This window comes from Peromyscus maniculatus, chromosome 7, assembly GCF_049852395.1.
Source record: "Peromyscus maniculatus bairdii isolate BWxNUB_F1_BW_parent chromosome 7, HU_Pman_BW_mat_3.1, whole genome shotgun sequence".
Lineage (NCBI taxonomy): Eukaryota > Metazoa > Chordata > Mammalia > Rodentia > Cricetidae > Peromyscus > Peromyscus maniculatus.
Genome location: NC_134858.1, coordinates 111,557,058 through 111,582,453, shown reverse-complemented (window position 1 = coordinate 111,582,453; position 25,396 = coordinate 111,557,058). Strand labels below are relative to the sequence as shown.

General features: G+C 51.2%; 1 protein-coding gene across 5 annotated transcripts in view; it reads left to right on the top strand.

Moving 5' to 3' along the window:
• Fbxl2 (F-box and leucine rich repeat protein 2) overlaps nt 1–25,396 on the top strand; it is a 60,224-nt gene that overhangs the window by 29,112 nt on the left and 5,716 nt on the right. For 2 of the 5 annotated variants that reach the window (XR_001577015.3, XM_006970262.4), the window contains exons 5-13: nt 3,496–3,590; nt 14,556–14,624; nt 14,722–14,817; nt 15,861–15,987; nt 16,102–16,176; nt 18,571–18,701; nt 20,744–20,804; nt 21,589–21,633; nt 22,134–22,190. Coding sequence is in view for 4 of the 5 variants with exons in the window: in XM_006970262.4 (XP_006970324.1) it covers nt 3,496–3,590; nt 14,556–14,624; nt 14,722–14,817; nt 15,861–15,987; nt 16,102–16,176; nt 18,571–18,701; nt 20,744–20,804; nt 21,589–21,633; nt 22,134–22,190 (756 nt within the window). In the remaining variant the exon portion in view is untranslated. Of the gene's footprint in view, nt 1–3,495; nt 3,665–14,555; nt 14,625–14,702; nt 14,818–15,860; nt 15,988–16,101; nt 16,177–18,570; nt 18,702–20,743; nt 20,805–21,588; nt 21,634–22,133; nt 22,191–25,396 lie in introns of those variants that run through there. The other 3 variants (XM_042281881.2, XM_076577283.1, XM_042281880.2) reach the window with 3 other exon arrangements.

Genomic DNA, 25,396 nt, shown 5'->3' with positions numbered 1-25,396 from the left:
AATGACTTCCAAAAATTATGAGAAATGACAGAAACAGCTGGCTGACTGGACAGTCACCCAGGGTCCCTCTGTAACATTGGGGCATCCATCTTCAGCCTACAGGCCTAGCATATCTGACAGACTGAACTGTGAAGCAGGATTTTCTAAAGGGCCTTCCTACTTTGTCTTGGCAAAGTTGGGCAGTCCTTTCTTTTGTCCTGCTTGTGCATTTGGACAGCATACTGTTAGCAGTTGAGGCAAGGGCATTTTCTTTCCCAGTGGCTAACTTTTGCCACAGAGAAAGGAAATTCCATATGGAGATTTCTTTGATGCCCATCATCTTCTTTGAAGTATATTGGTGCTGCCAGGAGCAGACATGTCTCACTGTCGTAAAAAGAAGAACCTATGTTATTATAACATCTTAAATGCCACATACAAATAGACTAGATATTTTAACTGTAATTCTTGCTTGATAACTGTTTGTTATATGTAATTTTACTATGTTAAAATGAAAACCTCCCTTTTTGATTAGACAGAAAAGGGGAAGTGCTGGGGATGGTCTTTCTGTATGCTGTGAATATGTGTTGCTACCATTGGTTAATAAATAAGATGCTTTGGCCTATGGCAAGGCAGCTTAGAGGCAGGTGGGAAATCTAAGCAGAGATACAGGAAGGAGAAAGGTGGAGTCTAGGAGATGTTGAGCGCTGCCAGGGGAGCAAGATGTAATTCAATACAGGTAACACCATGAAGCCACATGTGGCAATACATAGATGAATAGAAATGGGGTAATTTAAGATTTAATAGCTAGCTAGCAATAAGCCTGAGCTATAGGCTAAACAGTTTATAATTAATATAGGCCTCTTTGTGTTTATTTGGGACTGAATGGCTGCGGGACCAGGCAGGACAGAAACTTTGCCTGTAGCGAGGCATTTCCATGCCTCCAGAGATTGGACACATGAGACCAGGAGATGGCTCTGTGGGTAAAGGCACTTGCTACCAAGCCTGACTATCCGAGATCAGTTCTGGGGCCCCACATGGTGGAAAGAGAGAACAGACTCTTGCAAATTGGCCTCTGACCTCCACCCTGTGCCATGGTACTTTTACATGTATATACAGAAATATATAAAATTTTAAAGTAAAAAAGAAATTGTCCATTCCTCATCAATTTTTGTAGTTACAAATGCTACCCACCTATAGCTGAGGAACTATCGATGATTGATAGTTGTTAGGAGAGGGGAAAGTCACTTTTCTTTAAGAATGTAGCCTCTGAGTCATGCAGGGGTGGCACACGCCTTCAATCCCAGCACTCGGGAGGCAGAGCCAGGCGGATCTCTGTGAGTTCGAGGCCAGCCTGGTCAACAGAGTGAGTTCCAGGACAGCCAGGCTACACAGTGAAACCCTGTCTCGAAAAACAAACAACAAAACAAGAGAATATAGCCCCCGGTGAAGTGATGATGCTCCAGGAGAGTGGCGCACACCGAGAAGGGGTGGGCAGCACAACTTGGAGTCGATGAGTGAAAAAACCAAAAACAACCCACAAGGTTGGGTGTGTAAGGAAGGGGTGGATCTGTGCGGATCTGAGAGGCTTGAATGTGATGAAAAGATAGTACAAGATTCTCAAAGATCTAACTCAAAAGTGTAACCAGACCAAAAAAATGAGAAGAAACCAGGTGGTATGTTAAAGTCATAACTTTGGGTTTTAAAAGCCTATGTAAGCCTCCCCAGAGCCTCCCATCCTGAGGATCCCATCCTGAGGATCCCATCCTGAGGATCCCATCCTGAGGATCCCATCCTGAGGATACCTGTGGTGTGCTCTCAGGCAGGTAACAAGGGCTATTGAATTAACATTGAATTAGCAAAGGACTTGCCATTTTTCCCCCTCTTAGAAACAGTGGTGCATAATTATGGCCATGTACATAACTTTTTTTATTCTGGTGCAAGAACTGTTGTTCCAGTGAACAAAGGAATGAAGTCTTGCAGTGGAGAGCTACCAGAAGCTGCTGTGGGTTCTGCTGTTAGCTGCTTACAATTTTGATTTCCAAGTCCTAATCTTTCCCCTTTGGTAGCAAAGATTTATTTTACAGTTGTCTTGGATTTTGCTTAAAAATGATCAACTCCTGTTAGAGAGATGGCTCAGGGGTTAAGAGCACTTGCTGCTTTTCTTTTCTTTTCTTTTCTTTTCTTTTCTTTTCTTTTCTTTTCTTTTCTTTTCTTTTCTTTTCTTTTCTTTTCTTTTCTTTTCTCTTTTCTTTTCTTTTCTTTTTTCTTTTCTTTTCTCTTCTTTCTTTCTTTCTTTCTTTCTTTCTTTCTTTCTTTCTTTCTTTCTTTCATTCTTTCTTTCTTTCTTTTTTTTCGAGACAGGGTTTCTCTGTGTAGCTTTGCGCCTTTCCTGGATCTCGCTCTGTAGCCCAGGCTGGCCTCGAACTCACAGAGATCCGCCTGCCTCTGCCTCCCGGGTGCTGGGATTAAAGGCGTGCGCCACCACCGCCCGGCTTCTTTTCTTCTCTTATGTTTATATTAATGTTTCTTTATTCTTGAAGTCATACACGGAGACAGTGAAACCCTCACTTCTGCCCTGTATTTCCCCTGTACAGCTCCCCCCAAGCCCTCCCAACCAGTTCAGCTCATTGGTTTATTTGTTTGTTTAGTTAGTTTACATTCCACTGCAGCCTTCCCTCCCTCCTCTCCCCTCCCCCGAGTCCACACCTCCTCTGCATTCACTCAGAAAGGGAGGCTTCCTGTGGACATCCCCTAGCTGCTTTCCTGGTGGACCCCAGTTCTCTTCACAGACACATGTTGGGTGACTTACCAGCTCCTACAAGCTGCGTCTCCAGGGGATCCAGCAGCCTCTCCTGGCCTTTGTGGGTACTCACACATATACATAAATAAAAATAAAATATTAAAAAAGTAGCTCAGGTAATCCTCAAGAAAAATAATGAATACTACCAGTGTGGACGGTCAGACTTGCAGTCTAGCTGATGTTTGCCAGGTAGCTATGTGTGTCAGCCCTCTGACAGTGTTGTGGTTTGTGTCCCAGCAGATCCCTAGTGTTTACAGGTCTCTGCCAAGATAGCTATATGTAAAACATACACCACACGCACACACAATACACATATGTTAAAAAGACTGACTTGCTTTTTGCAGCATTATTTTATTCTCCCAGCGGCTTCCACAGCTACATTCCAGTGGAGCAGCTGGAATAGCCATGGGTGTGGGAGGGCGCTTTCCAATCTGAAAGGCAGTGGGGGAATAGCTGTGGGTGTGGGGGGTGCTTTCCAATCTGAAAGGCAGTGGGGGAATAGCTGTGGGTGTGGGGGGTGCTTTCCAATCTGAAAGGCAGTGAGGTGCTCAGAGAGTCCTCACTGCGCTCGTGGAGGACAGGTGAGGATGGACTCCAGACCAGCGGGTGCATCTCTTGCTGCATTTGGAAAACTCCATTTACAGGTCAGCTTATTCTGTTATTAAATAGTAGTGCCAGCATGAAAAGTGACCGTTTCCCACCTTTCTCCATTTAAGGGCCGAGTGGTGGAAAACATCTCCAAGAGGTGTGGTGGCTTCCTTAGAAAGCTCAGCTTGCGCGGCTGCATCGGCGTCGGGGACTCTTCCTTGAAGTGAGTGACAGCCACCGCAGCTGATGGTTGACATCAGCAAAAGCAAAGCAAACCTAGTCTGTGCTTTTCTTCCAGTAAGTCCTTTCTGTGATAATTTGCATAAGGAGAGCTCTGCTCTTAGAATAGCTGACACCCCACTGTCCTGAAGGGAGCAGCCTGGGGATGATGGCTTCGCCTGTGGATGGCTTCGCCTGCCTGAGCTCTTTCTCCTGGATGCCCGTGGGGCGGTTAGGAGTGGACGTGCCACAAGTGCCCGCTGTCGAATAGCTGGCAGACGGGGCAGCGCCCGCCACTCTTGGCTTACTCTCCGCTGTCCCTTCTCTACCCTCTCCTCTCCTAGTTTCTTAGAAGACTTCACTGACACGCAAATGAACTCTTTCAGAAATGCCTGTGTTGTAAGAGAGAGTTTTGCTTACTCATGATGGGACGGATTTTTCACGTTACTTTATTGTGGTGATCAATAGTGCCTGTACAATACACGCATAGTCCCTTCCTGCTAGGCAGCCATGCTTTGTTGCAGGAGGAAAGGGTTTATTTGATTTGCAGGTTACAGTCCGTCATTGAGGGAAACCGAAGCAGGAACTCAAGGCAAGAGCTTGAAGCAGAGGCTGTGGAGGAACACTGCTTATAGCCCAGGCCCACCTGCTAAGGGATTGTGTCGCCCACAGTGGGCCGGGCCCTCCGACATCAGTTAGCAGTTAAGAAAAGGTCTCACAGACCTGGCTGTGGGTCAGTCTGATTGAAGCAGTTCTGGAGCTGAGGTTCCCTCTTCCCAGGTGACTCCAGGTTTATACATAGTTGACACAGGAGGCTGACTACAACAGCAGCTTGATGGGAAGCAGTTTTACCCTAAATCATCTCTCCAACCCATGAAGGCTTCTTTTCTTTTTAAGACAGGGTCTCTTGATTAGCTCTGGCTGCCTTGGAACTTGCTATGAAGACCAGGATGGCCTTGAACTCACAGAGATCTACACCCACACTCAACCTTCATGAGGGTTTTTTTAAAAGTAGGAGTATAGTAGAAAGTAGAGGAGGATCAATTGGGTTAAGGAAGGAAGGGCAGATGAAGGTCATGTGCTTGAGCTACCACAGTGAAAAATGTTATCATGAAACGTCACTGTGTACAGGGTAGATATACTGATATATTACAGACTAGTCCAAGCTGGGCGTGGTGGCACAGCCTTTAATCCCAGCACCCGAGGCAGAGGCAGGCGGATCTCTGAGTTCGAGGTCAGCCTGGTCTACAGAGCCAGTTCCAGGGCAGCCAGGGCTACACAGAGAAACCCTGTCTCAGGGTTTCTGAGACAGAAAAATAAAAGGCTGGTTCAGATCTTTAAGCCCAGAGTTTCTACTTGAGAAGCTTTCTGCATCAGTGGAATGGACTAAGTCCAGCTCAACAGGAAACAGGGATTTACCAGTAGGCCTGGTGTAACTTGTAATGCAAGACATAAATCTAATAGTTGTCCCATTGAAGACACCAAAATAAGTGTGAAAATGTGGATTGCTGCTGGGGACTATGAAAGAAGTGCCATTTTATTGTTTGTTTATTTTTAGAGTCTCATAATTTAGCCCTGGCTGGCCTAGAACTCTCTGTGTAGACCAGGCTGGCCTGGAGCTCACAGAGATCCGCCTGCCTCTGCCTTCTGAGTGCTGGGTTAAAGGCGTGCGCCGCCCCACCCGGTAGGAAGCACCGCTGAGAGGCCAGGAACATTTAGTAGTTTGTCCTGAATTTGAAACCCAGACTCTTCAGTGATTGCTTAGATGCTGTGCATCGATCAGAGGGAGACTCTGTTCCAGTGTGTGGCTCCTGCCGCTCAGCACAGTTGCCCTGGATTCATTCATTCATTCATTCATCCATTCATCTTGCTGGAGACACCATTTGTTCCTTTTACTGCCCTGCAGTAGTCCATCCCATCGATGCACAGGTGATGTCGGGATGTCAGGCTCACCGTCTGATGCACTTGTCTTAAGGGGCTGGGGAGGTGGCTCAGAGCCTGAGAGCACCAGCTGCTCTTGCAGAGTTCCCGGAGCCCCGTGCCCAGTAGCTCAGAACCTGCTGTGGCTCCAGCTCCAGCGGATCCAGCGCCCTCTTTTGACCTCTGTGGGTACCTGCACTCACGTGGCACACACAGAGACACATACAGTCACGAAAGTAACCGCTTACAATTGCATTTAATACACCAGCCTCCCTGAACTGCAAAGCTTAGCTTGGCCTTAGGTGTGTCTGCAACACTTGCTGTGACCACAGAACTGAGCAAAAGCGTCCAATCCATAGCCTGTCTCATGGTGTAGTTGTGAGGGTCTTACATACTTTATCAAGCATCTGCATCTGAACAACACGGTTTCTGGAATGGTTTCACTCTTCATTCTTGTTACTATGTTTCCAGCCAGGAGCTGTTCCCCCCCCCTGCTCTCTAACCCCCCCCCCCAGTGTCTGACTCAGGTGTTAGTGAGCTGTGCCCCCCAGTGTCTGACTCAGGTGTTAGTGAGCTGTGCCCCCCAGTGTCTGACTCAGGTGTTAGTGAGCTGTGCCCCCCAGTGTCTGACTCAGGTGTTAGTGAGCTGTGCCCCCCAGTGTCTGACTCAGGTGTTAGTGAGCTGTGCCCCCCAGTGTCTGACTCAGGTGTTAGTGAGCAGTGCCCCCCCCCGTGTCTAAATGCAAGCATTAGTGAACTTTGCACCCCATCCTCCAGTCTAACTGCAGGTGTTAGTAGCTGTGGTCATTGTGACCAGAATGCCTGACAGGAACAACTCAGGGAAAGTTTATCTCGGCTCCCAGTTTCAGAAGGGTTAGTCTGTGCTGTCTCCCTGTGCACACTGAGAATGTGTGGCAGAGGCTGTTGGTTAACAGGAAGTAGAAAGCAAGGCAGCAAAGAGCCAGGGAAAGATAGCTCCGGGAACTCACTCCCAGCAACCTGCTTCATCTAGCAAGGTCCCTCTCTCCAAAATTCCACTGCTTCCTCAAGTAGCACTAGCAAGAGACCGGGCTCCACTAGTGAGCTCGTGGGAAAGGGCAGATTCAGACCTTAGCAGTGATAGCAACAATGGAGGGAAGCTAAAACTCACACTGTGATTTCTACTAACGACTGGTCACTGTCAGACAACATTAAAGTCCTAAATCCAACCACTTGCTACCCAGAGACTCTGCTGCAGTGGGGAGTCCTGTGCAGTGACTGTCAGTCATGGATCTGCTGCAGTGGGGAGTCCTGTGCAGTGACTGTCAGTCAGGAGATCTGCTGCAGTGGGGAGTCCTGTGCAGTGACTGTCAGTCAGGAGATCTGCAGTGGGGAGTCCTGTGCAGTGACTGTCAGTCAGGAGATCTGCAGTGGGGAGTCCTGTGCAGTGACTGTCAGTCATGGATCTGCTGCAGTGGGGAGTCCTGTGCAGTGACTGTCAGGGGATCTGCTGCAGTGGGGAGTCCTGTGCAGCGACTGTCAGTCAGGGGATCTGCTGCAGTGGGGAGTCCTGTGCAGTGACTGTTAGTCAGGAGATCTGCAGTGGGGAGTCCTGTGCAGTGACTGTCAGTCAGGGGATCTGCTGCAGTGGGGAGTCCTGTGCAGTGACTGTCAGTCAGGAGATCTGCAGTGGGGAGTCCTGTGCAGCGACTGTCAGTCAGGGATCTGCTGCAGTGGGGAGTCCTGTGCAGTGACTGTCAGTCAGGATATCTGCTGCAGTGGGGAGTCCTGTGCAGTGACAGTCAGGGGATCTGCTGCAGTGGGGAGTCCTGTGCAGCGACTGTCAGTCAGGGATCTGCTGCAGTGGGGAGTCCTGTGCAGTGACTGTCAGTCAGGAGATCTACAGTAGGGAGTCCTGTGCAGTGACTATCAGTCAGGGGATCTGCTGCAGTGGGGAGTCCTGTGCAGTGACTGTCAGTCAGGGATCTGCTGCAGTAGGGAGTCCTGTGCAGTGACTGTCAGTCAGGAATCTGCTGCAGTGGGGAGTCCTGTGCAGTGACTGTCAGTCAGGGATCTGCTGCAGTGGGGAGTCCAGTGCAGTGACTGTCAGTCAGGAATCTGCTGCAGTGGGGAGTCCTGTGCAGCGACTGTCAGTCAGGGATCTGCTGCAGTGGGGAGTCCTGTGCGGAGACTGTCAGTCAGGAGATCTGCAGTAGGGAGTCCTGTGCAGCGACTGTCAGTCAGGGATCTGCTGCAGTGGGGAGTCCTGTGCAGTGACTGTCAGTCAGGAGATCTGCAGTAGGGAGTCCTGTGCAGCGACTGTCAGACAGGGATCTGCTGCAGTGGGGAGTCCTGTGCAGTGACTGTCAGTCAGGGATCTGCTGCAGTGGGGAGTCCTGTGCAGTGACTGTCAGTCAGGAGATCTGCAGTGGGGAGTCCTGTGCAGCGACTGTCAGACAGGGATCTGCTGCATTGGGGAGTCCTGTGCAGTGACTGTCAGTCAGGGATCTGCTGCAGTGGGGAGTCCTGTGCAGTGACTGTCAGTCAGGAGATCTGCAGTGGGGAGTCCTGTGCAGCGACTGTCAGTCAGGGATCTGCTGCAGTGGGGAGTCCTGTGCAGTGACTGTCAGTCAGGGATCTGCTGCAGTGGGGAGTCCTGTGCAGTGACTGTCAGTCAGGAGATCTGCAGTAGGGAGTCCTGTGCAGCGACTGTCAGACAGGGATCTGCTGCAGTGGGGAGTCCTGTGCAGTGACTGTCAGTCAGGGATCTGCTGCAGTGGGGAGTCCTGTGCAGTGACTGTCAGTCAGGAGATCTGCAGTGGGGAGTCCTGTGCAGCGACTGTCAGTCAGGGATCTGCTGCAGTGGGGAGTCCTGTGCAGTGACTGTCAGTCAGGAGATCTGCAGTAGGGAGTCCTGTGCAGTGACTGTCAGTCAGGAGATCTGCAGTAGGGAGTCGTGTGCAGTGACTGTCAGTCAGGGGATCTGCTGCAGTGGGGAGTCCTGTGCAGCGACTGTCAGTCAGGGATCTGCTGCAGTGGGGAGTCCTGTGCAGTGACTGTCAGTCAGGAGATGTGCTGCAGTAGGGAGTCCTGTGCAGTGACTGTCAGTCAGGAGATCTGTAGTAGGGAGTCCTGTGCAGTGACTGTCAGGGGATCTGCTGCAGTGGGGAGTCCTGTGCAGTGACTATCAGTCAGGAGATGTGCTGCAGTGGGGAGTCCTGTGCAGTGACTGTCAGTCAGGGGATCTGCTGCAGTGGGGAGTCCTGTGCAGTGACTGTCAGTCAGGAGATCTGCTGCAGTGGGGAGTCCTGTGCAGCGACTGTCAGTCAGGGATCTGCTGCAGTGGGGAGTCCTGTGCAGTGACTGTCAGTCAGGGATCTGCTGCAGTGGGGAGTCCTGTGCAGTGACTGTCAGTCAGGAGATCTGCAGTGGGGAGTCCTGTGCATGACTGTCAGTCAGGGGATCTGCTGCAGTGGGGATTCCTGTGCAGCGACTGTCAGTCAGGGATCTGCTGCAGTGGGAAGTCCTGTGCAGTGACTGTCAGTCAGGGATCTGCTGCAGTGGGGAGTCCAGTGCAGTGACTGTCAGTCAGGGGATCTGCTGCAGTGGGGAGTCCTGTGCAGTGACTGTCAGTCAGGAGATTTGCAGTGGGGAGTCCTGTGCATGACTGTCAGTCAGGGGATCTGCTGCAGTGGGGATTCCTGTGCAGCGACTGTCAGTCAGGGATCTGCTGCAGTGGGAAGTCCTGTGCAGCGACTGTCAGACAGGGATCTGCTGCAGTGGGGAGTCCTGTGCAGTGACTGTCAGTCAGGAGATCTGCAGTAGGGAGTCCTGTGCAGTGACTGTCAGTCAGGGGATCTGCTGCAGTGGGGAGTCCTGTGCAGTGACTGTCAGTCAGGAGATCTGCTGCAGTGGGGAGTCCTGTGCAGCGACTGTCAGTCAGGGATCTGCTGCATTGGGGAGTCCTGTGCAGTGACTGTCAGTCAGGGATCTGCTGCAGTGGGGAGTCCTGTGCAGTGACTGTCAGTCAGGAGATCTGCAGTAGGGAGTCCTGTGCAGTGACTATCAGTCAGGGGATCTGCTGCAGTGGGGAGTCCTGTGCAGCGACTGTCAGTCAGGGATCTGCTGCAGTAGGGAGTCCTGTGCAGTGACTGTCAGTCAGGAATCTGCTGCAGTGGGGAGTCCTGTGCAGTGACTGTCAGTCAGGAGATCTGCAGTGGGGAGTCCTGTGCAGCGACTGTCAGTCAGGGATCTGCTGCAGTGGGGAGTCCTGTGCAGTGACTGTCAGTCAGGAGATCTGCAGTAGGGAGTCCTGTGCAGTGACTGTCAGTCAGGAGATCTGCAGTAGGGAGTCCTGTGCAGTGACTGTCCATCAGGGGATCTGCTGCAGTGGGGAGTCCTGTGCAGCGACTGTCAGTCAGGGATCTGCTGCAGTGGGGAGTCCTGTACAGTGACTGTCAGTCAGGAGATGTGCTGCAGTGGGGAGTCCTGTGCAGCGACTGTCAGTCAGGAGATCTGTAGTAGGGAGTCCTGTGCAGTGACTGTCAGTCAGGAGATCTGCTGCAGTGGGGAGTCCTGTGCAGTGACTGTCAGTCAGGAGATGTGCTGCAGTGGGGAGTCCTGTGCAGTGACTGTCAGTCAGGATATCTGCTGCAGTGGGGAGTCCTGTGCAGTGACTGTCAGTCAGGAGATCTGCAGTAGGGAGTCCTGTGCAGTGACTGTCACTCAGGGGATCTGCTGCAGTGGGGAGTCCTGTGCAGTGACTGTCAGTCAGGAGATCTGCAGTGGGGAGTCCTGTGCAGCGACTGTCAGTCAGGGGATCTGCTGCAGTGGGGAGTCCTGTGCAGCGACTGTCAGTCAGGGATCTGCTGCAGTGGGGAGTCCTGTGCAGTGACTATCAGTCAGGAGATGTGCTGCAGTGGGGAGTCCTGTGCAGTGACTGTCAGTCAGGGGATCTGCTGCAGTGGGGAGTCCTGTGCAGTGACTGTCAGTCAGGAATCTGCTGCAGTGGGGAGTCCTGTGCAGTGACTGTCAGTCAGGAGATCTGCAGTGGGGAGTCCTGTGCAGCGACTGTCAGACAGGGATCTGCTGCAGTGGGGAGTCCTGTGCAGTGACTGTCAGTCAGGGGATCTGCTGCAGTGGGGAGTCCAGTGCAGTGACTGTCAGTCAGGGATCTGCTGCAGTGGGGAGTCCTGTGCAGCGACTGGCAGTCAGGGATCTGCTGCAGTGGGAAGTCCTGTGCAGTGACTGTCAGTCAGGGATCTGCTGCAGTGGGGAGTCCAGTGCAGTGACTGTCAGTCAGGGGATCTGCTGCAGTGGGGAGTCCTGTGCAGTGATGGTCAGTCAGGAGATCTGCAATGGGGAGTCCTGTGCAGTGACTGTCAGTCAGGAGATCTGCAGTGTGGAGTCCAGTGCAGTGACTGTCAGTCAGGGATCTGCAGTGGGCGGTCCTGTGCAGTGACTGTCACTCAGGGATCTGCAATGGGGAGTCCTGTGCAGTGACTGTCAGTCAGGGATCTGCAGTGGGGGGTCCTGTGCAGTGACTGTCACTCAGGGATCTTCAATGGGGAGTCCTGTGCAGTGACGGTCAGTCAGGGATCTGCTGCAGTGACGTCAGGCTTGGCAACAAGCGTTGCTACCTGACGATCCGTCTCAGTGTCCCCCAGCCCCCAGCTTAAACTTTTAAGACGCTTCCAATCTATTTCACAGCAGAATGTACTCCTCTAAGTTCCCACGGTGACCTGTGACTCTACAGTTCCTGACAACCTTTAGTGTGGCGTGATCTTTTCACTTTGGCCCTCGTGATGCACAGTGGCATCTTGTGGTTGTCCTGCAGTTCCCTGGTCCTGATGCTGCTGGATGTCTTCCTATGCTGACTCACTGTCCATGGATCTTGGGGAAATGTCTGTCTAGGTCATGTGCCCATTTTTCTCATAGGTTGTCTTATTGATTTTTGAGAGGGTTTTTTTTTTTTTTTTTTTTTTTTGAGACAAGGTTTTTCTATGTAACAGTCCTGGCTGTCCTAGAACTCTCTCAATAGGCCAGGCTGTCATCATACTCACAGAGATCCCCTGCCTCTGCCTCCCAGTGCTGGGATTAAAGGTGTGAACCACCACTGCCTGCTGTTTTTGAGAGTTAAGACATTTTTGGATACCAGTGCTTGTCAAAGTACTTTTGCAAATGCGTTCTCCCAGTCTCTAACTGCCTGTCTGAAGGGAAGTTCCTTTACAGATTTATTTAATTTTTAAATTTTGTGTTTGTGTGTGGACCTTCATTGATTTATGTTCATTGTATATAATCGTGTCTGCAGAGGCCAGGAGAGGGCATTGGCCTCTGGAACTGGAGTTATGGACAGTTGACAGCCACCACGTGGGTGCTGGGAACCGAACTTGGATCCTCTGAAGAGCAGCAGGTCTGCTGACTAACTGCTCAGCCATCCCTCCAGCCCCCGAAGTGAAGTTTTCGATGGAAGACATTTCGCCATCTTCTTGCTTGTAGAACCAAGAACTTGCTGCCTCACCCGACGTCACAAACACGCTGACCTGTGCTTTTCTTCTAAAAGTCCTTAAGATTGGTTTGTTTTCGTTATGTGTGTGCGTTGATGCCTTCATGACGGTGCACCATGTGTGTTCGGTGCCCACTGAGGCCAGAAGAGGGCGCCAAATCTCCAACTGGAGTTGTAAGTTGCCATGTGGGTGCTGGGAACTGAATGCAGGTCCTCTGCAAAATAATACGAGAAATCCACGGAGTCTGCTTAGGGCAAAGGAATTTATTTGGGGAGAAAAACTCACTGTACAGAACAGAATTGTCGCAGGTCTGGAATGCTGGGCACAGTCTGCTGTCTCAGTCAGTCCCACATCCAAGTCCATGAGGGAGTGAAGAGAGAGGCATCTCAGGTCTTAAGGTGGCTGAGAGACCACGCCCCAGGGGCATGGACTACAAGGTCATAGGCAGTGCTTCAAGGTCAAAGACAGAACAGCTACCCAATATAGCAAAAGCAGCCAGGGTTCTCGACTGCTGGGCCTCTACAGCTCCGCACCCCTTAGAAGTTTTCTGATTTAAACATAGATCTATTTGGAGTATTTGAGGGGCAGTTGTTAGTGACTGAACCCAGGGTCACTCATGCCGGACTCTCCCACCCAGCCCTGCCCCGACCAGAACTGGTTTTTCTGTGTAGCACAGGCTCGCACTCGGGTTGGGTTCTGCCGTAGACTTGCTGCTGTTCTGGTGTATCTGTGTCTTGCTGTCAGTCACACTTTGTAAACACAGATGGCCTCGGCCACACCAGGCAAACGCTGTACCACTAGCTCATGGCCTGGCCCTGCTCTTGGCGGACTCACCGGTCTTTTTTCTACCTACCACATCTAATGTGTTGCTAACCAGCCCATCAGTACATTTGCATCACAGTCATGTTTAACATGTCTTCCTCTCGAATGAACAAAACCCTCTCATGTCTCCATGAAATGTCTTCACTCGGCACTGTAGCCCCGCAGCGTTCTGGGTAAAGCCAACCTTTCAGTGCCCTGGCCTGCTGCTGCTGTCTTTGCTATCAGGCTTGCGTAGGAGAGGATAGAGAGATCTCTGGTCCTTGTAGATCTAGTTTCCTCGCCGTTGAAAGCACACAGGGTTTTGCTCGGTGTTGGGCGGGCATCATGAATTCTACCTTCTTGGGTATGGAGCAGTTTTTGTTCCTATAAATGCTCTATGGAGTTTAGGTCTGGGATGCAGCTGCACTGTTTTAACTTCTTTTTTGGGTCATATCCTTTGTTAGGCTTGGGGCGGGTAGGGTGAAGAATGGCAGTATGCTCGTGGAGCATGTTGGAGGCCCATGATCCCCAGCACCACGAAAATCAGTCCATTAATTAATGAAAGACTTGGAAATGTTTTGTGTGTACAAGTGTTTGTATGCACATATGTGTGTATGCCACATGTACATAGTACATAGTACACAGGCCATAAGAGGACCCTGGATTCCCTGTTACTGGAGTTATAGATGTTGTGCAGCCTTGTGGATGCTGAGACTCAAACTCAGGTCCTCTGCAAGAGCAGGAAGTGCTCTTATCCACTGGTCATCTCTTCAGCCCCCCATTAATTAATTAAAGTAAAAGGTTGGGCAGAGTGGCATTTCATTTAGGCTACTTCCGCATTCCTGAAGCTGGACTCTTCTCACTACCCAATCCCAGAAACAATGATATATTTTTAAGTTTCGAAGGTAGGAGTAGCCTCTGTACCCACCAAAGGACCTTGGTGATCTTTCAATTTCATCCTTCTAGCTGATTCTGTCCGCAGCCTTGGGTAGTTCTTCAGATGCCAATGTCAGGGCCACGCATGGCAGCTGCTGGCATTCTGTTCCACTCACACTCCCTGACATCACCGTGGACTTGTTGGATTTTATCCAGTTTAGTTCCCCATCCCTCTACTTGGCAGGACAAAGCAAGCAGATGACATGCTCATGGCCATGAAGCAGCCAGGACTCAGTCCTCTGAGACTGAAGTTGTATCTGAGGAAGACGCAGATTGCCCGAGAGCACCCTGCAAGGAGTGGGAGTGGTGTGTGGTTCTCTGCTTCTGTCCATGCTGTCAGCCACGGTCAAGGCAGCTTTCACGCCGTGGGGTCCTTGTCAGCAAACCTGGGTCTGATACTAAAGATACTGACAGTGTCAGAGTGCCCCCAGGGCACGCACGCCGGGAAGGAGTTCACCCCTTGCTGCAAACTGACTTTTCTAGTGAGAAATTTCAGGCCTCCCATCTCAGATGATCCCAAAGATGGGGCCGGAGGAGGGTTAACTGACAGGTAGCTTGGGCCTTCGTTTCTCAAAGTGTGGTGCCAGGCTAGTAGCACGCAGTGCCTGAGAGCGTCCCAGGTTACTGAGCTCCCTATCTGCCAGGGAGTCTGTGGCCTTTGGAAAGTGCTGCTCTAAGCGGATGGTTGTGCTGCCCTCTAGTGGCCACTCTGCAGCTTGCAGCAACCCTGTGGCCACGGGTCTCGGTGCATCTTTTTGCTTTAAAGCTTTTTGTGCTACTTTTGGGGGAAAAACCCACACAACTTTTACCGCCCCCACCCCTTTTAGGACCTTTGCGCAGAACTGCCGAAACATTGAACACTTAAACCTCAATGGCTGCACAAAAATCACCGACAGGTAAGGAATAAAGATGGATCTGGGGACAGAGCAGCCACAGGGAAGCCGGGTGAGAAACAAGGTTGAAAATATCTTTAGTGTGCCTGCCTTTTTCCAGCACGTGTTACAGCCTTAGCAGATTCTGTTCCAAGCTGAAACACCTGGATCTCACGTCCTGCGTGTCTGTTACCAACAACTCCTTAAAGGGGATCAGGTGAGAGCACTTGACTTTTGGGGTCAAGAAAATACCCAGTGTGGGCTGAGGAGGTGGTGCAGCCTGTCAGGCAATAAAGACCCAAGTTGCAATCTCGAGAATCCCTGTAAACAACCAGGAATGGTGGTACCTGCCTGTGACCCCAGTCCTGGGGAGGGAAAGACAGGAGGATCCCGGGACTCACTGGTCAGCCAGCCTAGCTGAGTCTGGGAGCTCCAGCCAGGTTCAGTGCGAGACCCTGTGTGATAAGGAGGGATGGAATGCAGGAAAAGGGGCACACGAGCCATGAAAGAGGGCATCAAGCCAGGGGCTGGGGAGAGGGCACAGGAGTTAAGAGCACATACTGCTCTTGCCGAGGAACCAAGTTCCCGGCGCCCGTGTTGGGCAGCTCAGTTGACTAAACTCCAGATCCAGAGGTATGATGCCCTCTCCTGGCCACCCTGGGCAACTGCATACATAGGCACATAACCCTGCCCCTCCCCCAACACGCAAATTTAAGATTAAAAAGACAATTTAAAGCCAATCATTTTCTGTTTTCAATTCTATCATTTTTTCTTTTTGTGATGGATAAGTACATAAAATTGTAACTGATCCTGAAAGTGCGAAATCCTAAGGGAAACTCCGTGGCTTTGGAATGGCCTTTCTAACTGCATAGAAGTCCGCGGAGAGGGATAGTGTGAGGCTGGATCACCGACTCACTCAGTCTAGCTGTGTCATGTTTTCTTGTTTGTGAGTTCATCACAATCAACTGTTCTTGTAAAAATTAGTAACAAAAGGTGGCGAGCAATTGAGGAAGACACCCAAAGTCAACTTCTGGCCACACACAACATGCACCCACACATATGTGCACTTACACAGAGAAACCCCAAGCCCAGCACTAGTGTGGCCAGCGTCGCAGTGGGAGACATTGGCAGGGGCTCCCGGTGAGGACGAGGCGGTTGAGGCGGCCCTGGGCTGTGTCGTCTCCAGGCTGCGGTGGTGTACTGAGTTGAGCACTGTCTGCAGGAGGCTGCACAGGGTGCCGTTGTTGTTTGTTCTCTCAGCGACGGCTGCCGGAACCTGGAGTATCTGAACCTGTCCTGGTGCGACCAGATCACAAAGGAAGGCATCGAGGCGCTGGTGCGGGGCTGCCGGGGCCTGAAAGCCCTGCTCCTGAGGGGTTGCACGCAGGTACAGACACCGGTCGGTCGGTCGGTCGGTCGGTCGGTCGGTCGCCTGTTGCCCTGGCTGTGGCAGTCATCTTGACCTGACCCCGTCCCTCTTTCATTTCCGCCCTCCACTCAGTTAGAGGACGAAGCTCTGACACACATTCAGAACCACTGCCACGAGCTCGTGAGCCTCAATCTGCAGTCCTGCTCGGTAAGCATGGACCCGGCACCTGTGTGCAGCCCCCTGCCCCCCCCCCGCACCCGTGCCCCCTGACCCCCGTACCCGTGCCCCCTGCCCCCCCGCCCCCGTGCCCCCTGCTCCCCCCGCACCCGTTCCCCCTGCCCCCACCCCTGTACCCGTGCCCCCTTCCCCGCCCCCGTCCCCCCTGCCCTTCCCCGCCCCCGTGCCCCCTGCCCCCACCCCCGTACTCGTGCCCCCTATCCTGCACCTGAGCCCTCCGCACCCGTGCCCCCCCCGCACCCGTGCCCCCTCCCCTCCTGCACCCGTGCCCCCTGTCCTGTCCCGTTCCCCCTCCCCCCATCCACCACACCCCTGCCCCCAATCCTCCCACACCCGAGACCCTGCCCTCATGCCCCCTCCCCCCTGGCACCCATGCCCGCTCTGCACCCGTGCCCAGCTCCCTCCCTGCCCGCATCCACTGCCCGCAGCACCTGCCTGCAGCCCCCTTGTCTGGCCTCACTTGCCCAAGGTGGCTGGCAGATGGCCACATCACCCTGCCCTGACTCCTCTTCCTCTGTTTTCATTGGAGCTGTGAGTCTTTGTAAGGTGAGAACAATAAGGCAGCATGTTTAGCATATCGGCCCCTCCCCCAAATCACAGGAATCAGCCTTGATTGTTCATGTCTACACCTGTATTCATATTTAGAAACATGTGTGAATATGTATGACATATATATCACACATATATATGAGAGATAGACAGGGTCTCACTGCATAGCCCAGGCTAGCCTAATTCTCATGCCTCAGCATACTGAAAGCTGGGGTTACAGGTGTGGTGTGGCCAGTATGTCTGGCTGACTCCTTCAAAACAGAAAAATCAGGAATGCTGTCACTAGGTATCTGTTAGACCTGAACAGCTTGGTAAGATCTCAGTATCTCATTTCTTCTTAATACACTGGGGTGGTGGCTCCTCTGATTCCTCAGTGAGAATAGTAGTGCTGGGCTGGGGAGCGAGCCCAGTCAGGTAAGCACAAGGACCTGAGTTTGCCCCCGAGAACCCATGTGGAAAAGCTGAGCGTGGTGGCATGTTCTTATAACGCCAGCACTGGGGAAGCAGAGGCAGTGGGATTCCTCCCGCTTGCCTGCCAGCCCGCCGCCTCTACTTGGTGGGTTCTGAGCCAGAACAGAATGTGTCTCAAAGAAGAAGGTGGCCAGTACCTGAAGAACGGCACCTGAGATTGCGAGTGCACACACACACATACATAGCTGTGCTGTAAACGGTGTGTGCAAGTGAAACCAGCATTCTTCTCTAGGCAGTAGCCCTGGAAGGACTACCGGTCTTCCTCACTGCTGCTGTGTGGGTGTGCAGCCCTGGGCTGCATGACCCAAGGGGACCTAGAGTTTTGAGAAACATGAGAAAATGACCTTGCACTCAGCTTTTGGTAAAGGAATCCGGGAAAGCAGTTGTTCACAGCTGCTTCGCAGATCGGCCAAAGGCAGGCCCTAGTTACAGAGTTACCACTGGCCGCTGGTACGACTAGAGGATAGGCACGTGCTTATGACTGCATGAATTAGTGTATTGGAGTGCAAAGACTGTTCCAGATCTTTACAGACAAATGAAATAGAATGCCAAGGAATTTATCAGTAACTAGTTTTCCTTTTCTCTAAATTGTTTGGTGAGATGTTACATACATGTAAACACAACACGATTTCTGTGAGTACAGGAAGAATCACCGTCTGCACATTTAGCCGCATACTGACGTGTCTTTTAACTAGGAAGTCTCATGAGTTCTTTATTTCATGTTTTATCATGAGTTTATGAATTTCTCCCGAAAACAGTCTCTCTTGATGACTCTAGGTAGAACCTTGACTTCCAGTGTCTAGTGTTAGCAATCTACTAGGCTAGTTTATAGCTGTGCAGAAGCCTCTCTCTACTCGTTTGTTGAGTAGTACTGGGATTGAACTCGGGGAGAGAGAGCCTCTTGCATGCCAGGCAGGGACCTACCAACTTAGTGATAGCCTGGACTTACCTATTTACTGTTATTTTGGTTTTAGACAGGTTTGTTTGTTTGAGACAGGGTCTCACTCTGTAGACCAGTCTGGCTCCAGACTCACAGATCTGCCTGCCTCCGCCTCCGAAGTGCTGGGATCAAAGGTGTGGCCACCACACCTGGCTGCTTTCTTTTTCTTTTTTTTAAAGGTAGAGTTTCACTTATGTAGTCCAGGATGGTCTAGAACTGGCGATCCTCCTACCTCAGCCTTCTTAGTGCCAGGACTACAGGCGAGTGCTGTCACAGCCAGCCTGCTTGTGTTTTGTGTGGGTGTCAGGGTGAAGTGCTGGTGGGCAGCAGGAGACTCCTTCTCCTGACCTGAGTCTCCTGTCCTGAGTCAGTGCTGGGCCCGACTCCTGTACCCTTCTCCCCAGCGCATCACTGATGAGGGCGTGGTGCAGATCTGCAGGGGCTGCCACCGGCTGCAGGCTCTGTGCCTCTCGGGTTGTAGCAACCTCACGGATGCATCTCTCACGGCCCTGGGCTTGAACTGCCCCAGACTGCAGTGAGTATGACCCACTTTTGCTCTGTGGCTCCAGGAGGACCAGGCTTCCAGAGGGGAGAGGGGTGGGGGAACCAAGAGCTGGTAGGTGGACTGGGGTAAGGCAGTGCCACACCCACCGGGGAGGAAGGTGTGGAGCAGGATGGCTTTTTAAAGAACTTTTTAAAGCATCTTTTTAATGATTTATTTATTCTTATTTTATGTCCATTAGTGTTTTGCTTGCATGTATGTCTGTGAGGGTGTCAGATCCTCTGCAACTGGAGTTACAGTTGTGAGCTGCCATGTGGTTGCTGGGAATTGAACCTGGGTCCTCTGGGAGAGCAGCCAGTGCTCTTAACTGCTGAACCATCTCACCAGCCCCGCAGGATGCCTCTTACCATGTTGTTTCTTGCTCTGTTTCATGCACTGGCCCATAATTTGACTCGTGCTGTTCTGCTCTGGCCATTCGTGTGGTCTGCCAAGTGAACAGGCCGAGGTGGGGCTCTGCAGCACCCGCCACTGGAGGGTAAACTGGGAAAAGTAGCAGCTGCTTGCCTGCTGTCTCCTGAATATCTACCGAGGCAGAGTCACTGTCCACTGCCCCAGGCACTGACCCTTCACATACAGGAGCTTGGTGCCTGACAGTAGCTGTTCACTGTAGGCCTGTGCCACCCTGACTTAACTCGACACATCCACGTGAGTGGACACTCACTCCATCCTGTTCTGACTCAACACATCCACGTGAGTGGACACTCACTCCATCCCGTTCTGACTCAACACATCCATGTGAGTGGACACTCACTCTCAGCAGAAACTGAGACCCAGAGGAAAGTCAGTTTGTCCTGCATCTCATGATGGATGAGGAGAGAAGCAAGAATTATAACCTGTAACTTTCTATTTCAAAACCAGCAGTTTTTTGTTGTGTTTTGATTTGTTTTTTGAGACAGGATTTCTCTGTGTAGTCCTGGCTGTCCTAGAACTCACTCTAAGTTTGTTGTCTTCAAACTCACAGAGATCCACCTGTCTCTGCCTCCTGAGTGCTGGGATTAAAGGTGTGCACCACCACTGCCTAGCAAAACCAGTAGTCTTTTTTGTTTTGTTTTGTTTTTGTTGTTTGTTTTTTTGAGACAGGGTTTCTCTGTGTTCCCCTGGCTGTCCTGGATCTTGCTCTGTAGACCAGGTTGGCCTCCAACTCACAGAGAGCCGCCTGGCTCTTCCTTCCGAGTGCTGGGATTAAAGGCCTGTGCCGCCACCGCCCGGCAAAACCAGTAGTCTTAACCCAAACCGCTATACAAGAGGTGGTGGAGAGAGTTATATTTATTTTATTTTATTTTTTTTTTACATTCCAGTAAAACTGTTTCAATTTTTTTTCTTTTTTCTTTCTTTTTCTTCCTTCCTTCCTTTTTTTTTTTTTTTTTTTTTTTTTTTTTGGAGACAGTGTTTCTCTGTAGCCCTGGCTGTCCTGGAACTCACTCTGTAGACCAAGCTGGCCTCAGACTCACAGAGATCCACCTGCCTCTGCCTCCTAAGTGCTGGGATTAAAGGTGTGCACTACCATCACAGGGTCTTGTTTCAATTCTTTTTTTTTTTTTTAAGATTTATTTATTTATTATGTATACAGTATTTTGCCTGCATGCCAGAAGAGGGTACCAGATTGAATTACAGATGGCTGTGAGCCACCACGTGGTTGCTGGGAATTGAACTCAGGACCTCTGGGGGAGCAGACAGTGTCTTAACCTCTGAGCCATCTCTGCAGCCCCTCCTGTTTCAATTCTTATGAGAATTAACTCATGCTTTTGTTTAGCAAAAATCCATTTTAATTGCGTTAAAAACAAACAGACAAACAGTGGTGGACAGGCTCCTGGATCACTGTCCATGCCTGTGAGGAGACATAAGGACTCCGCTCCAGTCCCCCATCCTGGTGCCACTTGTGGGTCCTGAGGCTGTGTTTGCATGGGACAGCAGCTCGGTGTGCCGCAGAACAGCAGACTGGAGGATGTGCGGCATGCAGTGTGTTTGTTGTTAACCAGGCTCTGATGCCGTTTCTCCCCTCGCCCCCTTCCCAGAATTTTGGAGGCTGCCCGATGCTCCCATTTGACTGACGCAGGCTTTACACTCTTAGCTCGGGTAAGGCATTGAGTTTGAAATACAACCGTGTTGTAATTAACCCCCCATAGTTCAAAGTTACTTGGGTAGTTTTGGGGAGCACAAAGAAACCAAAACCTCGCTTCAGAAGAGACGAACATGAGGTCGGAGGATAGAACCCTTTTGGGAGGTTTTGCACTTTTTTCTCAGCTAGCCAGGACTCTAGGGCGATCCTGGAAGGCGTGTTGAACTTTTCAGCATAGCATTGTCAGTTACAAAGTTCATGTTAAGAACTGTGCATTGAGAAAAAATGTTGGGCCACATTCATAGCTCTCCTTGGGCACATGTGGCCTACTGGCTGCAGTTTGGACCTGCCTGCAGAGCATTCTAGAAGGAGTTCAGGTCTCACTGTCCCTCAGTTGTCAGTGAGGCCCATCTTGAACAGAACTTCCTCTCCAGTGGCAGGTGCCCTTTCTATGTGAACCCAACTTGGCTTCTGCTCAGCTTCTCCTGCAGGGCCGTGCTCTGCCCTCTGGAATACTGCCTGTGGTATCCTGTCTGTGTCCTCCTGTCCTTACCTCCCACAGGACAGAGCATCCATTTCTAGGCCCTCCTCGAGTCTGTGGTGAGAAAGATGTGTCAACCTCTCTGGGTTGAGAGGATGATGTGGCCTCCAGTAGTCACGGCCATCATCCGAAGTGAGCACTGACTGGGAGGGCAGCCTTCTGAATTGCTGGTTTAGAACTGCTGTAGAAGTAGGGCCCATTCCTCAGTGGAACGGGGGAGCTGCAGGGCCACTCTTCACGTGTCTTGTGGCCTTTTTCAGAACTGCCATGACCTGGAGAAGATGGATCTTGAAGAATGTGTCCTGGTGAGTGGACTTCTGGCCGCCCCTTGGGCTGCTCTGTCCCTGCTAGGGGCCTGGTGTAGTAGCAAGCCTGGGCTACCATCCCCCAGCATGGCGGTGGGGACTGGGCCCCTTTAGACCACTTGTAATGGGAACTTCAGACAGACTAGAGCAGGAACATGCAAGAGAGCACCATCCATTTCCAAGCATAAGCAGGATCCCCTTTATTTTACACATAGCCTGTGAGAGGAATGAACCTGCATGTCAGGTTATAGGGTATCTACAGAGAAGGCTGTCCTGGGGAACTCCTTGTCCACCTGCTTCTGTGTCCTGTCTAGGCTCCCTCAGGCACCAGAAGCAAGGCCAAACAAGAGTGTGCCTCCCCAGGAATTGGCAGTTTGAGCCCAGTGTGCTTGGAAGAGATGTTAGTTTTCTTTTGTACCCTCTGACCCCCACGCTCAGAAGCCAGGATTAGGTATTAAGTCCTGGCGTAGAAGCCACACTGACAGCATGTTTCTCTCCAGATTACTGACAGCACCCTCATCCAGCTCTCCATTCACTGTCCCAAGCTGCAAGCCCTGGTGAGTCTGAGTTATTGGCGATAGTAATGTCTTACGAATGTCTTAATAAGCAAAGGACACTCCCCCCAGCAAGTGCCATATGGGTCCCTTTCTGTAAAGCCACTGTCGCTCTTGGTCTAAAGATCTCCTTGTTGGGCTAACTTGGGCTGTGGGCTATCTGAATGTTACTGCTTCCATTGTAGGAAGTGAAGCTGGTAGGGACCAAAGCCCATCACTTCAGTTAACCTCATATTCAGCTTGTCGGGGCGATGAAAGTGGGCATGTATAATGCCCTCACATGGACCAAAGATTGGGGCCACCCTCCTGCTAGGTTTGCCTTTCATAGTCTCTCAGCTGCATGGGAAAAGAGGTCTGAGCATGTTCTGAGAGATCTAATGGCAGCCATGGTAGGGGTTCCTGTGAGAAGAGGACCCATTCACTGCCCTTCTTGGGAATGCCTTCCAGTAACCAGTTCTCCCTAGGGGGTTTGAGCACCAAAAACTCCTCTCAATGAGTCCTCCTTTTTTATTCATGCTGCTTCTAGAAATGGGACTTAGGAGTAAACTGAACTGTGACACCACAAATCAGGTGGGCTGAGGTGACAGCTGTGAGTTCAGCTCCTGGAAGACGACACAGAAGACTTTTAGGTGTGAGCTCAGCCTGGCCGGCATGTAGAGACCACATTTCAAAGAACAAAGTCAAAAAAAGCTTCCTCCAGAAATCAAAGAGCCCAAAGTGAAAACGGCCAAGGATAAGTAGCAGGCAGTGAGGCCTGTAGCCACAGTGGGAACCACCTCAGAGCTGAGTCTGGAGAGAAATGCTGTAGCTGCAGATTCTCACTGCAGGCTGTCCTGAGGGCTTCTCTGACCAGGGACTGTTCTCATTGGAGAATACAGGAAATTCAGGCAACAGCAACCTGTTTTCCGCTCTGAAACTTGAATCTTTGTGTAAGGGCTGTGCCCTAATGTCTTTAGAACTTGTAAGCATCTCAGGATGTTGAGATTTAGAAGACATTAGACTCTCCCATGTGCCCACAAAGTTTCTCCCCAGAAGCCCACACCACCTCCAGCACAGATCCCCTACCATAGCCTGGCTGGGACTGTTAGCTTTCCTTATTGGATGAGAATGCACACAAACCCATGGTGGTGGTTTTCTGATGAGCCAACTTTGGCATCATATGCTTTATAGGATGTGATCATCTTATTGATACTGTGAGTGGCATGTGCTTTTCTTTCAGCTTATCTGTTTATGTCTCTTAGAGACAGGGAGTTGAGTGTTAATTTGCCCTAGTCTGACTTTTAAAACCATGTGTCTGTGGGCATGCACATGAGTGCAGCGCCCAGAGCCCAGAAGGTTCAGATTCCCTGTAGCTGGAGTTATAGGTGGTTGCGAGCTGCCCTGTGTGGGTTGTCTGTAAGAGCCTACAAGCTTTTGCTCACCTAGTCATCTCTCCCCGGCTGGCCTTTTTAAGTCTTCTCAGTCCTGAGGCTCAGTCCACATCCCTGCCCCTGCCATACATCCCTGACCCTGCCACACAGGCATTCTGCCACCAGGCTACACCCTTCAACCCTTGGCTTTGTTTGGAATCAGTTTGTGTAGCCTAGGCTAGCCAGGAGTTCACAGTCCTGCCTCAGCCTCCCTGAACAACCATACCTGCCTAATTCCTACTCCCCTGCCTCAGCCATGCTAGGCACTACTCTTGCCACTGAACTGATCCTGAGCCCAGATCTCTACCTTTGAATGGGAAGATCTAGTCACTGACGTTCAATGTAATGGCTACAGCTGGGCCGTGACCTCTATTTACTATTGCTTTTAGTTTTCTCTTTCTCTGCGTTTTTGGTGCTTCTTTGGAATAATTTGTCTTTAACGTTTTATCTTACCCTTTGACTCTGTAGTTCTATCTGTGCGTTGATTTTTTACCTTTAAACAGTAAATGTGCTTTCTGTAAATCCAAGGTGGCCTCCTGCTGTGGGATTTCTAGGAAGGACTGGGCCCGTGGTTTAAGACTGCCACTGTGGAGGACAGCCAGGACCCTTGGGCTCTGCCCCAGAGGATAGGGCATGCGCCTGCGCAGTGAGTGCTGGGACCATCCCAACCCCTGTGAGGCTCAGGCATCGTCAGGAGGGCACTGTGCCATGACAGCCATCTGGCACCGAAGGAGGGAGTCAGCAAGGACCGGGCAGCAAATCCTCTCCCTGACACACTCGTGTGTGCTCAGAGCACCAGGTGGCTTCTCCAGCAGCCGACCAGCTTACAGTATTGCACCACCATCTCCAGCGTGACTGCTGGAGACCAGGGAAGGCTCAGGCTCAGGCAGGGGACTGGGCCTCATTCCTCAGGCTGTGGCTCATCACACCTCTGCTGGCAGGCTACTCCTGAGGTGTCCCTTAGGAAGCATTGCACCATGTGTAGAGAGTACATTTCTGACTCCAGGCAGACCCCCAGCACCCAGCAGAGGAGAGGAAAGCCAGCACAGGTACAAAAGCACAGCCTCCTTTCTCTGCTGAAGTACCTGCCTTAAAGTCTTCCTTATTAGCTGGGTGGTGCACGCCTTTAATCCCAGCACTCAAAGAGGCAGAGGCAGGTGGATCTCTGTGAGTTTGAGGCCAGCCTGGTCTACAGAGAGCTTGCCTTTAAAAACAACCCCCCCCCAAAAAAAAAAAATCCCAAAAAAAAAAAAAAAAAGTCCTTATACTTTGTCATCTACATTGACTTTCAACTAAGTGCCTAGACACAGAGCCTCTATTTAAATATCAAGAAGGCAAGAGAAGATGGGGAAGCCAGGCAGGGACCTTAGGGCTGTGGACTGAGTGAGTCCGTGGGGGGCGGGGTTGCTTTTGCTTTGTACATCCCAGCTAGGTTCTAAAGGAGCTGACAACTAGAAATGCTGAGATGGGAAGAAATCCCAAAGAATCTGTTCTTTCTGACAGTAATTCTCCCCTAGCCCCAGAGAAAACTGTGTTTCCCCATCCTGCCAGTAAAGGGCAAGTGGAGAGCTAGGATCTCTCATCTTTGCCCAGTAGTAAAAATAACCCAGCCCCCACATGCAGTACCACTGGAGACCACAGGGAGGCACTCACCAGGTGGCAGTCACATGTCCCCCGCACCTGAATCAGGGCTGTTTGGGAGTCTGACCGCCCACCTCTACCTAGCAGTAACAGGGCACCTGCCCCTTGGGATCAGACTGGGATGGGGACTCCTGGCCACTGTATGTTGACAACAGAGCG